The sequence below is a fragment of the Trichosurus vulpecula genome, chromosome 3 (genome assembly GCF_011100635.1).
Source record: "Trichosurus vulpecula isolate mTriVul1 chromosome 3, mTriVul1.pri, whole genome shotgun sequence".
In the NCBI taxonomy this organism is placed as follows: Eukaryota; Metazoa; Chordata; class Mammalia; order Diprotodontia; family Phalangeridae; genus Trichosurus; species Trichosurus vulpecula.
This window is the reverse complement of record NC_050575.1, coordinates 336,655,265-336,671,628: the sequence shown is the minus strand read 5'-3', so window position 1 is coordinate 336,671,628 and position 16,364 is coordinate 336,655,265. Positions and strand designations below refer to the sequence as shown.

The 16,364-nt window shown below is 37.1% G+C and overlaps 1 protein-coding gene across 6 annotated transcripts in view; it reads right to left on the bottom strand.

Moving 5' to 3' along the window:
* Window positions 1-733: 733 nt before the first annotated feature.
* The window catches only part of ASB3 (ankyrin repeat and SOCS box containing 3), a 138,038-nt gene continuing 122,407 nt past the window's right edge, over window positions 734-16,364 (bottom strand). For all 6 annotated transcript variants that reach the window (XM_036750708.1, XM_036750705.1, XM_036750709.1 and 3 more), the window contains 2 exons: window positions 11,307-11,440; window positions 734-2,748 (listed from right to left, as the gene is read on the bottom strand). In XM_036750708.1, coding sequence (XP_036606603.1) covers window positions 2,543-2,748; window positions 11,307-11,440 — 340 coding nt within the window. In that variant the 3' untranslated portion in view covers window positions 734-2,542. The remainder of the gene's footprint in view (window positions 2,749-11,306; window positions 11,441-16,364) is intronic.

The window sequence follows — 16,364 nt, the reverse complement described above, 5'->3', positions numbered from 1 at the left end:
TTGTACTCACCATGATTTCCATAAAGAAGCAAATATGTAAGACTATAGTTTCTTTTAAGGCTGACTGAATGCACTCATCTATTATTTAAGTCCAACTAAGTTTAGTTCAACTTCATGTTTAACACGGGTTTTTAGAGACAATAAAAAAATATATAGACTTGCACAAAAAAGGTTATTTTTATCCAAGTGAGTAAAATATTATGTCATTTATCTGTCTCAAAGGTTAAGTGGATGAGTGAATGAATGAAAAGATAATTTGTTAAAGTGTTAGCACTGTGCTAAATGATGTGGATACCAATAGAATAAGCAAGATAGTTGTTGGGCTCAAGGACCTTACAATCTAGAGGAAGAAAACAGATATGGGGGAGTGGTGGCCAGGGAGGGGATATTTTGGACAGGTTTGGTGAATGGAGTCATAGTGAAACTGATTGACATATCTTTCCCAGAAATTATAATATGGACTTGATTATTGATCTCAAGAGCTAGAGGCAGAAAGAGGACAAAGGGCAGGGCAGCATGGCAGGAAGGTGGCCAGAATGTAACATGGTGGGTCTGGACACTATAGATACAGTGAATTCTCACCTGTCAGAAGTACAGAGCCCAGGATGGAAGCTAAAATGCTGAGTCTGAAGCCCTAGTGTGATACAACATGGACAGAAGCACCAGAGAACCACCCTGAGTTATTTAGGCAAGAGCTTCCAATATACTGATATTCAATCATTAAGAGCCAAACTTGAATGTTTAACCATAGATTGATTTATTGTCATGTGAATAATATGAACAAAACACAGACAGATTTAGCCACAGCAAAAAATCTATCTATATTTGTCTCTATCCTGATCATTTAATAAAAATAGAAATATTATTCGAGAATATGCAAAGATGATATGAAAAATGAATATTACTATGACACAGTGAAGACTTGGTATGGCCCAGATTTAGGAATCATTTTTTTAAATTCAATTCTTTGCCATCATTTTCACTTTCCTCACCACAAATCAGATTTTGTTACATGTCTATAAATGAACCCAAATGATCAAGTATCTCTAGTAGTTCCAACTTCCCTCCTCACCAATAGCAATGGCAAAAGTAAGAAAATACTTGCAACTGTGACAGCAATTCATTTAAGTGCAAAGTTTTGGCTATTTCTTTGGGCCATAAAAAAAGAGCATATCACCATTATTTGCTCTTGCCTCCGCATTACCTCGGCTGAACAAAAGTCAAGCTCTAGCATAGATGGACGTTGCTGACTTATACCTATCTGCTATGCTGTAAGCCATTTCATCTCAGCACAATGACAAAGGACTTAGCTTATTCCTGGTAGATAAGAACAGAACTCACCAAAGAACATTCACAACCTCTTTGCTGTAGAGTCTGGAGTCAAAGTCCATCTGTCAAAGTACAGATATCCAATACTGACTGACCACAGGTCAACCAGTCACAGAGAATCACTATTTAGTGACCAGTGACTACTGATCAACTTCTTACCCAGTACATCCAGGAAACAATTTTTTCTGTGACTCATTAACTTAGAATGATTTTTATATGTATCATAGGTATATGTGTGTATGTGCATGCACAGGGGTGTGTGTGTGTGTGTGTGTGTGTATTCATTTTTGGTCATCTGATAATCTTATTTATGTAACTAAATGTTAAAGGAAGTGCCACTCAGTTACAAAGGTCCAAAACTAAAACCTTTGATATGGGGCCAGAATTCTAAATCATAAATCACAGAATGTCAGAATTAGAAGGGACTTTAAAGGTCATAAGGCCTAACCTGAATACTGAAGTGAGAAACCCCGGGAGAGATACCACTTATTCAAAGATGGGAGAAAATTACTCCTTCAGTATTTTGCTTACTATTCAGAATCAAATTAAAGGCTTGTATCAATACAGACCTGACTTTTCAACTGAGTATGTGCTTGCATCCAGATCTGTCTCTGCTCTTGTAAACTTAAAAATTGAATCTTTGACAAAGAGAGGATAAAAAGAAGAAAGAAACTGGGAGAATGAACATATTTCCATAATTTTTAAAAGAATACTTCCCTGAGGTTACATATGAAAAATCAATTGTTCACAAAAGTCATATAGGTTAAGAAATGAAAAAAGGATACAGCAAGAACAAGGACTGTTCCTTTATCAACATTATAGACAATCTATACAAAACGCTCAACATCCTCTGTGAATAGCTCCACTGAGGCTACATACATTCCACTAAATGTTTCCAGTTCCAGATAAATACAGAACAGTTGATGAAAACATAGTGTTAAGAAGCAGTCACACAGACCAGGTTCAAAATTCACTAAAAGGATGAAGCAGTTGAAAATTTCAATGAAGAGGGAGGAAATGGTTCAACAAAATGAATATCATAGCAAATAACATGACTAAGGTTTAGAGCATAAACCAGCAATGCAGCAACAACAGTGCTTCACAATAGATGGTTTCCTAAGGAAAAGCCTCAGGCATGAGCTGGTTTTAATGTCCAATCACCAGAAGCAACTTCACAACTCTCCTCTTGATCTTCAAAGTAATAAATAGGCCATTAACTAGTTTCAATGGTCTCTCCATTCTGAGTAAGTATCAGTTCTGGAATTTCATTCATTCTCAAGACTTCTCCATAGAGCAGATAATGATGTAGGCTAGCGGGAAGTGGTAATTGACGGATAAAATTATCAGATCGCAGGCGTTCTGGTTTTAGAATGGACCGAATTTCCAAGCGGCAGAGGTGAGTCAGGGAAGGAATAGAGACTGCAGAAATAAACAAAATCAAGATGTTAAAAAAAATTCAAGTAAAAGGATGCAATAGTACCCACTATACAAATTAAGGCCTCAAATTCTAAAGTTAGCAATACCAATGTGGATTAAGGAAATGATTCTACTAGGTCTAGCAATGGACAAAGCAAACAACAAAAAAATGCCTCGTTGTTGTTCGTAGCAGAGAGCTCCCAAGTCTACCAAATCAAGCACCTAAAATGAAGCACTTGCCAAAAATATCCTCTTAAATTTAAGCACAACAGTATAAAACTGTCTATAAACACACACACACACACACACACACACACACACACACACATATATATGTGTGTGTGTATGTATATTATATATATATTACATATACATATTTTAAAGACAACTTCAATCAAAAAAAGAGTCCTCAATGACTTCTATAGGAATCATTTTTTTAATGGCAGCAACTTAATTCCCAAGACAAAGACAAAAAAAGTGTTCACCAAGGTTAACATTCATAAGAACTAATAAAAATTTTCAAAAAATCACACTTTCATGTGAATCAAGAACACACATTTTCTGTTAGTCCATTAAGTTTTAAATAAATCCCTATAAAATACAGCAAAGATTAACAGAGCAAGAAAAGGAAGAGTTTAACATTGCCAGTCACTTCGAGCTATACATTTTAGAATCCAAAACAAGAAAAGTTAAATGATTAAAAAAAAACTGCACTTGAATTTGTATATGAAAGCTGGATCTAAGACAAAGATACATAGCTTCTTAAGCTTCATGAACCATATTCCAACAACTACTAATGTAGAATCGACACAGCACATTTATTTCCATTGCTTTCAAGTCAATTACCCCATTTTAATCTTAAATATTACTGTAAATTAAATAACAGCTGCAAACATCACCCTTTTGTCAGATGGGAGAGCTCAGGCTCACACGATTTGCATTTGTGCCATGGTATTAGACTTGGCTAGAGTGATGTTCTTTCAACTGCACTGTTCTCCAGAGGCTGTGATATCTTAATTCTTTGATATCTTCTTAACATTGAAATCAGTTAATCACCTTAGGTCTTAAAAGACTTGGGCATTTGGAATGGAAAGGACAAAGTCACTTTAAGAATTGATTTCTATTTTAATAGCACCATTTTGGTTCCACTGAGGCCTTAACAGATCACTGACCTGATGAACCATAATTGCTCAGAAATATGTTCATTTGGACTGAGGGAGTCTTTAATCTGCGGATTATTACCGCCAGCCCTTCGGTGCCATTTTTGCTTAACTTGCTGTTGAGTACTAAGGGAGTTTTAAATCCACATGTATCGTAATTGTGTGTGCGCAAAATGTCTATGAAAGTTTTAGTGTTAAGTAGTATTTCCAGATGTATAGTCACTAGTTTAAATAATGCAATGGATGCTAAATCTTTATAACTGGCTGAGGTAGGGTCAAGCTTTCCCTTATATTAAAATACAAATATCTCAGCAGAAACAAAGGCAAAATATATTTTCAAGGCAACCTAAAATCCACTAAGAGTGGAAGCTATTAAATAGAGATTTGATTTCTTAGGTTGAGACAACCTATAAAATTAAGTTTCCTATAAAACTAAGTCCAAAATCATCTGACACTTTCAAGTCACTTTCTGATCTACTAATTCAAGATTAAGTTGAAGTGTCCCTAGGATTTAGGTGCATCTTCTATAGTTTGTTTTTTTGGAGTAAGGAACAAGTCTCTTATTGGAGGGGAGTGGGTGGAGAAAACACTATGTTTCTAGAAAGATCTAGAGATTCTTAGGACCTGTGAGAGAGAGGTACAGAGTGAGACAGTATTTCTTTTTGGTTATCTATAGTACCCAACTATCCATTGATACCACTCATTAAAAATAAGGTGATTATGTGTTCCCTCAAATGTTTCCAGATGGGCAAGGCTTTACTTCTGAGAAGACTAAGTGACCTAGAGTGTATGGGTAGCCTACTAGTATTGTTTGTACCTGTAGCACTGACACCATCTGGGGGGAAGGAACTATTTCTACTGAAGTAAACACTTTATTCACAATTTCTTATGTATTCCAGCAATCAATTTACAGAGCTAGATTAATAACAAGACAATAGTTTTCTTATTAATACCCCTGAATTTGAGGATAATTCAGAAAAAACTGGAATTTGAGGAACACTATCCTGTTAAATCTTTAGTAAATTCAAAGATAGCAAAAGAAAAATATTATCAAGATAAATGCCTGAGATAAATTCTTTTGAATCCTTAGCCAAAACAAAAATCTTCTTACAATAGGATGATTAGTACTCTACATGAGCTCTAGCAAGCGCCTAATTAAACAAGAAAGTATTAATGGATTTATTCCACTTCAGAGTTAATGCACTCATGCACCATTTTTTGCCTTCATCAGGAAAGGCTTGCCATATGTTAAGGTCTTCAGAGTAAACCTTCCCATTTCTTTCCTAATTGATAACATTGCACTAATTTTCCCATTTGGCGTATGTCCTTTCTTTTGACCCTTTGTTACCAAAACCACTGTCCCTCATCTATCTGTACTAAATAGATTTTTGTTCTTTACAGGGGTGGGTACATAATTGATATCATCAGACGAAACATTCAATGTTAAGAATTACATGCAAGTCAGAACCACAATATTATGGAAAAAAACCGCTATACTTGAAAACTAACAGGGATCTCAGATTATTATCTTTCTTCACTGGACATCTAATAGCTCCATTCAACCTGATAGTAATAATTATCTTTATACTGAAACTTAAGTTTTACTTTTAAAAAAACAACAAAAAACTAATTCTCTTTACAGCTCTCTGAGAGAAGAATTAGAAATATTATTTTTTCCAATTTTAAAAGGAGGAAACTAAGGGACAGAGAAGATGAGGCCCTTATCAGGGGACAGAGCTAATGCCAGGCTCTCTCCACTATACTATACTGTCTCTCAATATAAATGAAAAAGATTACTAAAAAAAGAAAAAAGAAAAATTCTGAGTAATGGAAAAAGCAGTGGAATTCCCACAAAGGCACAAGGAAACATATACCTCCTTCCTCTTGACAGAAAGGAAGAGGAGAAGAACTACCAGGACAGGATGTTGTACACATCTTTAAAAAATGTGAGTCTCTATATTTGATAATTTTGCTTAATTGTTTTTCTTTACTACAAAAGCAGTTTCAATCAGGAGGTGGAGATGGGAAATGGCTGTAATGTAAGGACAAAGTATGTCACACACAAAAAAAAGAAAGAAAGAAACAGCTACAAAAATTAAAGGGACACAACATCTATTGTGCCCCTTACTTAAACTGCATAGTTTACTTAAAATGAATAGATTCAAGAGTTTTTGAGACACTATTGCTAGCTCAGATGTGCTTTTTTTTGTCTTTTTTTAAAATTTATTTATTTAACATATTTAGTTTTCAGCATTGATTTTCACAAGAGTTTGAATTACAAATTTTCTCCCCATTTCTACCCTCCCTCCCACTCCAAGAAGACGTATATTCTGGTTGCCCTGTTCCCCACTCAGCCCTCCCTTCTGTCACCCCACTCTCCTCCCATCCCCTTTTCCCTTCCTTTCTTGTAGGGCAAGATAAATTTCTTTTTGGGGGGGGGGGGGCCAGGACAATTGGGCTTAAGTGACTTGCCCAAGGTCACACAGCAAGTACATGTATCAAGTGTCTGGGGCCGGATTTGAACTCAGATCCTCCTGGCTCCAGCGCTGGTGCTCTACTGACTGGGCCACCTAGCTGCCCCAGGCAAGATAAATTTCTATGTCCCATTGCCTGTGTATCTTATTTTCTAGTTGCATGCAAAAACTTTTTCTTTTTTGTTTTTGAACATCTGTTTTTAAAACTTTGAGTTCCAAATTCTCTCCCTTCTTCCCTTCCCACCCACCCTCCCTAAGAAGTCAAGCAATTTAACATAGGCCAAATGTGTATCATTATGTATAACCCTTCCACAATACTCATGTTGTGAAAGACTAACTATATTTTGCTCCTTCCCAACCCATCCCCCTTTATTGAATTTTCTCCCTTGACCCTGTCCCCTTTCCAAAGTGTTTCTTTTGATTACCTCCACCCCCATCCCCCCCCCTTTTTTTATCTTCTTCCCTCTTCTTTCCTGTGGGGTAAGATACCCAATTGAGTATGTACGGTATTCCCTCCTCAGGCCAAATTGGATGAGAGCAAGATTCACTCATTCCCCCCTCACCTGCCCTCTCCCCTCCTCCCACAGAACTGCTTCCTCTTGCCACCTTTATGTGAGATAATCCATCCCATTCTATCTCTCCCTATTTCCCTCTCTCAATATATTCCTCTCTCATCCCTTAATTTGATTTTATTTCTTCTAGATATCTTCCCTTCATCTTCAACTCACCCTGTGTCCTCTCTCTCTCTCTCTCTCTCTCTCTCTCTCTCTCTCTCTCTATATATATATATATATATATATATTATATATATATATGTATGTATATACACATACACATACATATATACATACATGCACATTCACTTATATATATATATATATATGTATACATAAACATATATATATGCATATTCCCTTCAGCTACTACGATATTGAGGTATCATGAATCATAAGCATCATCTTTCTATGTAGGAATGTAAACAAAACAGTTCAACTTTAGTAAGTTCCTTATGATTTCTATTTCTTGTTTACCTTTTCATGCTTCTCTTGATTCTTGTGTTTGAAAGTCAAATTTTCTATTCAGTTCTGGTCTTTTCACTGAGAAAGCTTGAAAGTCCTCTATTTGATTGAAAATCCACATTTTGCCTTGAAGCACGATACTCAGTTTTGCTGGGTAGGGGATTCTTGGTTTTAATCCTAGCTCCATTGACCTCCAGAATATCGTATTCCAAGACCTTCAATCTCTTAATGTAGAAGCTGCCAGATCTTGGATTATTCTGATTGTGTTTCCACAATACTCAAATTGTTTCTTACTGGCTGCTTGCAGTATTTTCTCCTTGATCTGGGAGCTCTGGAATTTGGCGATAATATTCCTAGGAGATTTCTTTTTGGGATCTATTTGAGGAGGCGATCGGTGGATTCTTTCAATTTCTATTTTGCCCTGTGGCTCTAGAATATCAGGGCAGTTCTCCTTGATAATTTCTTGAAAGATGATATCTAGGCTCTTTTTTTCATCATGGCTTTCAGGTAGTCCAATAATTTTTAAATTCTCTCTCCTGGATCTATTTTCCAGGTCAGTGGTTTTTCCAATGAGATATTTGACATTGTCTTCCATTTTTTCATTCCTTTGGTTCTGTTTTATAATATCCTGATTTCTCATCAAGTCACTAGCTTCCACTTGCTCCAATCTAATTTTTAAGGTAGTATTTTCTTCAGTGTTCCGTTGGACTTCCTTTTCCATTTGGCTAATTCTGCCTTTCAAGGCATTCTTCTCCTCATTGGCTTTTTGGAGCTCTTTTGCCATTTGAGTTAGTCTATTTTTTAAGGTGTTGTTTTCTTCAGTGTATTTTTCAGTATTTTTTTGGGTCTCCTTTAGCAAGTCATTGACTTGTTTTTCATGGTTTTCTCGCATCCTTCTCATTTCTCTTCCCAATTTTTCCTCTACTTCTCTAATTTGCTTTTCCAAATCCTTTTTGAGCTCTTCCATGGCCTGGGACCAGTTCATGTTTTTCTTGGAGGCTTTTGGTGTAGGCTCTTGTACTTTGTTGACTTCTTTAGGCTGTATGTTTTGGTCTTCTCTGTCACCAAAGAAAGAATCTAAAGTCTGAGACTGAATGTGGGTGTGTTTTCGCTGCCTGGCCATATTCCCAACCAACTAACTGGACCCTTGAGTTTTTCAGTGGGGTACGACTGCTTGTAGACTAAAGAGTACTATGTTCCACGTTTGGGGGGGATGCGCCAGCTCTGCCACAGCAGCACTCCTCCTTCCCCAAGAACCCCCAACCCAGACTGGGCTTAGATCTTCAGCAGGCTGTACACTCCTGCTCTGATCCGCCACTTAATTCCTCCCAGCAGGTGGGCCTGGGGCTGGAAGCAACAGCAGCTGTAGCTGCCCCATCTCCGCTACCCTGGGGGCGGTGGCTGAACCTCGAACTCCTTCCACTCCCACAGCTTTTCCCACTAACCTTCTCCGCTGTCTTTGTTGTTTCTGGGTTGAGAAGTCTGGTAACTGCCGCAGCTCACTCATTCAGGGCGCCAGGGCCCGCTCCGCCTGCCTCCTGGTCTGGTTGGTCCAAGCCGCTCATGGTGGGCTCTGCTCTGCTCCGCTCCCAGCTCCCAGCTCCATGTGGGATAGACCTCACCCAGAGACCATCCAGGCTGTCCTGGGCTGGAGCCCTGCTTCCCTCTGCTGTTTTGTGGGTTCTGCAGTTCTAGAATTGGTTCAGAGCCATTTTTTATAGGTTTTTGGAGGGACTTGGTGGGGAGTTCATGCTAGTCCCTGCTTTCCAGCCGCCATCTTGGCTCCACCCCTCAGATGTGCTTTTCTTACACTAAGATTTCCTCTATTGAGCCTTCTTAATTTCTTTGACTAACTTCATCAAATGGGTCAAATTGAGAGCAAAATGAGGCCTGCTAATTATTTTTTTTGAGGTACCAAGTAGCTCACATAATCTAAATTAGTTCCAGCCTGCCTCCATAGGAAATACCTATGACATCCTATTGCACTAGCGAGTCAAAACAGACATGATGCAGTGTAATAATTTTATACAAATCATCGACTATATAACCCCTACTCTTTATTATTTTTGAGCAGGAGTGTGACATGGTCACACATATACTTTATTGATATTTTTGTTTTCTTATATCACCATAGTATCCCGTGTATCCTTTCCCCTCCCCTTCTTAGAGATGATTCTTAGAGAACCATCCCTATGTTACAAATAGCATTTTTGGAGAGAAAAAAAACCCCAGCACTGCTGATCAACACATTAGAAAAATCAGAAAATATATGCAATGTGTAACACCTGTGGACCTCCCATCTGCACAAAGGGATGAGTTGAGGGTATTTTCTCTTATCTCTTTATTCCAAATCCTGTTTGATATTTATAACTTTGTTACATATACTTTTGATTTTTTTTTTGTGGGGGGGGGAACGGGAATGCGGTGTCATTGTACTTCCCATTTACACTGTTGTAGTTACTATGTATACTGTTTTCTTGGCTCTGCTTACTTTACTCTGCACCGGTTCATATAGATCTTTCCATGCTTCTCTGTATTCATCACACACATCATTTCTTAAAGCATATTGATGTCCCATTACATTCATGTAGCACAGGTTTTTTTAGCCATTCCCCAATTGATGGGCATCTATTTTCTTTCCAATTCTTAGCTCTCACAAAAAGTGATGCTATATTTTGGAAAATATGAGGCCTTTTTTCCTATCAATGGCTTCCTTAGGCTATATATATGCCCACTAAGTAGAGTTGTTCAAATGGTCACTTTGTTTTCATAATTCCAAACTGCTTTCCAAAATACCAGCACCATTTCTCAGCTCTACCAACAATGGATTAGTGTGCTTATCTTTCCACAACCCCTCCAACAATGACCATTGATATTTTTTGTCATTTTTGCCAATTGCATGGCATACGATGCCCACTACTTACAGTTGTTTCCTACTACTTCTAGCACCAAATACAGGGTGTCCTAAAAGTCTTAGTGCACTTTTAAATTTTAATAGTTTAGCCTATCTATACAGTGTCTCCCTCAAAATTTAGTATAGTTTTAAGTCTTAATAATTTAAAACTTCACTAAGACTTTTGGGGACAGTATGAACTGTTAGGTTTGCCACTTAAAGCTTTTTGATAATCTGGCCCCTTTCTACCTTTCCAGTCTTATATATTACTCCCCTCTACTTTCTATCTCTATGCCCTTTCACTGGCTATCCTCCTTACATGGAATGCTTTCGCTCATAACCTCTGACTGCTGGAATTCCTGGTTTTATTCAAAAATCCACTCAAGAAAAATTGTCTCCCCAATAAAGTTACCCTGTATCTATTTTGCACATATCTTATGTATATGTGGTCTAGCCTATTAGGACACAAAAGTCCTCAAGGGTGGGAACTAGTTCACTTCTGTCACTATATCTTAGGTGCCTAGCATATAGAAGGTAGTTAATAAATGCTTGCTGATTGATAGTAACTCATTAAGTTAACACTTTATGATTACAAAGCACTTTATATAAATAATATCATTTGAATAAAACTGTCTTCACTCTCAAGTTAGGACGTTAGAGTTAACTGCATTTCATCAGATCACCACTTGAATTCATTTACTAACCAGATATTTTTAAGGATATATTTTAATTAGAGTAAACTACAAAAATGAGGATATCACTAAATAGAAGTATCAGTTCTGAACACCCACTTTCCTGCAAAGATTAGTTATTTTAACCTGGGAAGCTAGCTCTGATTTTAGCTTAAGGCAATTAAACTATGCTTTTTCTCAGGTGAAAAAAATTAATTTGCATCTGATTTATTTTTGGTTTTCCAGTCTTCATGCCACAATAGCTTACAGAGATGTTTCCAACTTAAAATCATGGCCCAGAGGGCAAGGCAGGACAAAGGGAATATAAAAATCAAATGGCTTACCAAAATGATGCAGTGGGACCCAGGAAGAGTTTTCTGCATGAGCAGAGAGGATCTTCTCAATAGCAAGGGGAAGACGCTTCCAATTAGTGAACTCCAGGCTAAAGTTGAGAATGTCATCATCAACTGAGTGAATCCTACATGGAAAGAAATTAGCACAGTTACTGACGCAAAATACAGTCAGGGATACATTCTGGAAGCATTCTTTAAGTTAATCCAACAGTAATAAAGTGCCTTGGTAGCTCCTTTATATCCAAAAATATTAATGCTGGAAAGATAATCATGTGACCAATATCCAAACTTCCTTATTTCTTTGAAGGGAACTTCCAGCCTTTACTATCTAGATTTGCAACTTCAGAGTGATCTTCAACTCCTTACACTCCCTCACACCCCACAAATCTAATAAGATGCCAAATTTTATCATTTCTACCTCCACAATATCTCTCACATTCATCCCCTATTCTACACTCACACAGCCACCACCCTAGCTAGAGTTTTCATCACCTCTCACCTAGACTATTGCAATAGCCTCTTAATTGGTCTCCCTGACTCTCAAAGCTTTGCTCTCTCCAATTCATCCACCTTCTGACTATACTTTCACCTTCCATCCCAACCCTGTGAGAGGGAACCCAGAGCCCCAGACTGACTCTGGTCCTAGGGCCCCTTCCCTGTCCTGTGATATTCCCAAAGCATGAGTCTGACCATATCAGTGCCCTGTTTGATAAACTCCATTGGTTATCTATCACCTCCTCTTTTTGCCATTTAAAGGTCTCTTCTAATCTGACTCCAGCCTACCTTCCAAGGATTATCCTATATTACTCCCCTTCATACACTCTGACCCAACGAAACTGGCTCTCTTGATTATCTTCACATGCATCATTGCATTTCTTGTCTATCTGTCCTTCCATAAGTTGCACTTCAAAGCGCAGCTCAAGTGAGCTTTCCACCTGAGGCCTCTCTGGATTCTCCCTGCAGTCAGTGTTTCCTTTACCAAAAATTTCCTTGTATTTACTTTGTAAATAGTTTATATTTACTTAAGCATCTGCATGTATATGGGTTCCTCCTATAGAATTTAATAAGTCCCTTCCTGGCAGGGGCATTTCATTGTTGTCTTTGTGCCTGGCACATAGTAAGTGCTTGTTCATTAACCACTCTCTGAAGAACAAATAGAAATAAAGGAGATTATTTTCCAAACAAATAACTGTACAATCAATAATTCCACCATACAATAAAATAAACCATCCCAAACACAAGAATGACTTTATTATTTGGCAGTCCAACAACCTCAGTCATTTCTGGTCAGGAGAACACTGAGGAGAAAAGGCCTTTAACCTGTTCTCCTGTGGATGGACACACACACACACACACACACACGAATATATTATGGAAAGAAAATAGCTAATGGGTCGATGGAAAATTGCTGAGTGGAAAGTAGTGGTTATATTATATGTATATTATATAATATACATTTACATATAGGAATTATATGTATAATATACATATATTATACAATATACATATATACTATATACACACACATGTGTGTGTGTATATATAAACATACACACACACACACACAATTACATATAGGAAGGTTATTTGTATACACTCAATTCATCTCCCATCAAAACAGTGCTTAGTATAAGAAAAGTTCTAGTTAAGGTCTTGGGTTCCTTAAGTTTCATCAGCAGTTCAAATGGTAATACCCAAGGATGTTGAGGGGTATAACAGGAGAGTGGATAGTAGAACTTGGTAGTCTTCCATCTTACCAAAAGGAATATAGTTGGTGACTCCCTGTTCATCCAAAAGGTGTAAGCTGCCATGTTGGAAGGGTGAGGATGGGGGATGGGGAAGGGCTCTAGGGCCAGAGTCAATGAAGGGTTCTGAATTCTTTCCTTCATGGGGTGGGTATAGAAGGTGAAAGTCCAGTAAGTATGGGGGAAAGGAAAAGAGGAGCTGGTACGGAGGTTGGACTGAAAAGCTCCCCAAGGGACCTGTTCCTGCTGACACTTCCAGGGCCCATGGAATCATTACTGTAATTATTATGCTTATGGATAGAAAGTGGCTGTTCAAAAATGGTTTCCAGCTATATCCTAAACTTAATGAAACTTTGAAAAAAACACTCGTTTAAATAGGATTTCTCACTTCTGACACAAATTCTTTCTTGCTGCCAAAATGTTTGAAAAAACATATGATGTGACCTTTAACAATTAGGGGTTAAAAAAAAAGACTCTGCTTAAATAATCTGGATAATTCAACCTGTACTTTGCTTTGGAAATTTATTACTAAAAGCAAAGGCAAATAGAGTAAAAAGCAATAAAGACAAACTTAAAAATCCACTAAAATTTGTCATTTCAAGGACAATTTATTTCTACAATTTAAAGATTGGTTGCCCTTGAAATCATTAAGTAGAGGATTATTAAACTTATTTCTCACAACTGATAATTCCCCAAAACACAGATATACAGAGAAAAGAACTGAAGGCAAAATCTAAACAAGCAAGTGTTGCATTTATATGGTGGAAAACATTTCAATTTTCTGTAGTCTTCTGCTATCTCATTTAAATCATATCAGATCAGAAAACGCAAAGATAAAATACATATAAAGGCAAACAAAACTCCCTGGCTACATCAAAGTTTATTTAGTAATGTTGCTTATTTCTTTTCTAATAATTTCACTGCAGTTCGTGGCAGACTATGACTGGACAAAGAAACATTTTTCTGCAGTTATCTGAACAACACACAAGAGGAGTAAATCCGTTTGCATAGCTTTAGCTAACAGAATGGTGTATGTACTATTGTTGATAATGCCACTAAAAAAATTGATTACTACCAAACCACACTGACCATCACATTGTAGAAAACAGCTGTACATTCATAAATCAATGACAGTTAATCAACAAAATGTGCATCTGACATTTACTTTCTATTATTTTCCCATTACATTCCAGGGGGGAGAATTAGTATTGCATTGAAAATTGCAAAAAAAAATATATCAACTTTGAAAAAAAAAGTATCAAACTTGTAGATTACATTTTGACAGGTTATTACTTTTCCAGGTATGTTAAAAAAAACTGTAAGACAAATAATCTGTATGTCAAAAAAAAACCCTTGTAATTTACATGACAAACATTTTTTAAATCTACTTAATACATTGGGATTTTTAGAGTGGCCTCGCTTTTAGTTATTCTCTGCTCTCTGAATGTAAACCTGATCAAATATAGTAAATCATAACAAGATTTAGCATGTTGGGCTTACCCACAATGAAATGATACACAACATCAACAAACTACATTTTCATTAAGCATTTGGCATTTTCAATGAAAAGCAAAAATCGCAAACAGTATGAAAATTTGCAGTCTTCAGGCTGGCACAATGGAGAGAACACGGGAGCTAGAGTCAGAAATACCTGAGTTCAAATCCAACCCCAGATATTCATTAGCTGTGTGACCCTGAACAAAATAACTTAAGTTCTCTGCTTGTTTCCTCATCTGTAAAATGATGATGATAATAATAATAACAGCATCTAACTCCCAGGGCTGTTGTGAGCATAAAATGAGATAATATTTGTAATGCACCTTGAAAATCTTAAAGCACTAGATAAATGTTAGTTATCATCATCATCATCATTATCATTGTGGTGCAAAAAATGAATAGCCAAGGCTTGTCTTCAAAGGAACAAGTATTTATTAAGTGCCTTACAACGTACACGACACATTGTTTTAGCTTGAAAGAAACACAATTATGGTCGTACTTTCATTTGTGATTCATGAGGCTCTGAAATTCCCATACCAGAACATTTATAATCTACAATGTTCCCTTCTTGCTAACACAGCCAACTGTTCTCTTCAGTCTTTCCAGGTAAGATATGGTGGAAAGTCCTTAATTTATGAACAGTGACATTCAGAAGTACATTTTTAAATCAACTTTGGAAACTCGATGTCACAGTGGTTTCATCCCCAGATTAACCCACAAAAATGTATTTATCCCATAATGTACATTTACACTGAAATAAAATGTTTAAATGCCTAGACAGATCAAAAATCTAATCAATATAGAGATTCCCCCCACCAATAAAAGATTGAAACTTATCCATGCCTGCCCATCCTATGTGATTCTTGTCTGACTCCTTTCATGAGTTTACCAAAGGGAATCCACACAAACCACTAAGAATCTTTCTCACTTTCTCTTGCTATCACAAGAATACCAATGGGACACAAAAACTATCAGATATCCCTTGCTTTCTCCATGACTATCATCTTTTTCACTCAATTTATTTGATGACATTCCTTATTCTGCTTCTTCTTAACAATTCCCTGTTGGTAATGTGTTATAGCCTACTCACATTGATTATGTGTTTTCAATTTTCCTCTGGGTGCCACTGATTTTTAATTCTTCAGAGACTGGCATTCCATGTCTTATAGACATAGAACAAAGCCATAAGAATACAGGTATTAATCAGCTATAAACAATAAACATTTATTAAGCAACTGCTATGTGCTGGGCACTGTACTAAGTACTTGAGATACAAAAAGAGGCGTAAGATATTACCTGCCCTCAGGGAACGCACAATCCAATGGGGAAGACAGCAATCTAACAAATAGGTACAAATAAGCCATATACAAAACAAATAGGAAATAATCAACAGAGGGAAGGTACTAGAATTAAGAGGGGTTAGGAAAGGCTTCTCATAGAAAACAGGATTTTAGTTGGGACTTAAGAAAGCCAGGGAAGCCACTAGGCAGAGATAAGGAGGGGGAGCACTCTAGGCATGGGAGAGAGCCAGAGAAAACTCCCGAATCCAAGAGATGAAGTGTCCTCTTCAGAGAACAGCAAGGAAGACAGTGTCACTGAATTGAAGAATATGTGGCAAGGAGTAAAGTGTAAGAAATTGGAAAGGGAAAAGGTGGCTAGACTATGAAGGGTCTGAATGTCAAGCAGAGGATTTTGTATTTATTATTGAAGCAACAGGGAACCAATGTAGTTTATTGAGAAGGGAGGTGACATGGTCAGACCTGCACTTCAGGAAAATTACTTTGATGGCTGAATGAAAGATGGATTG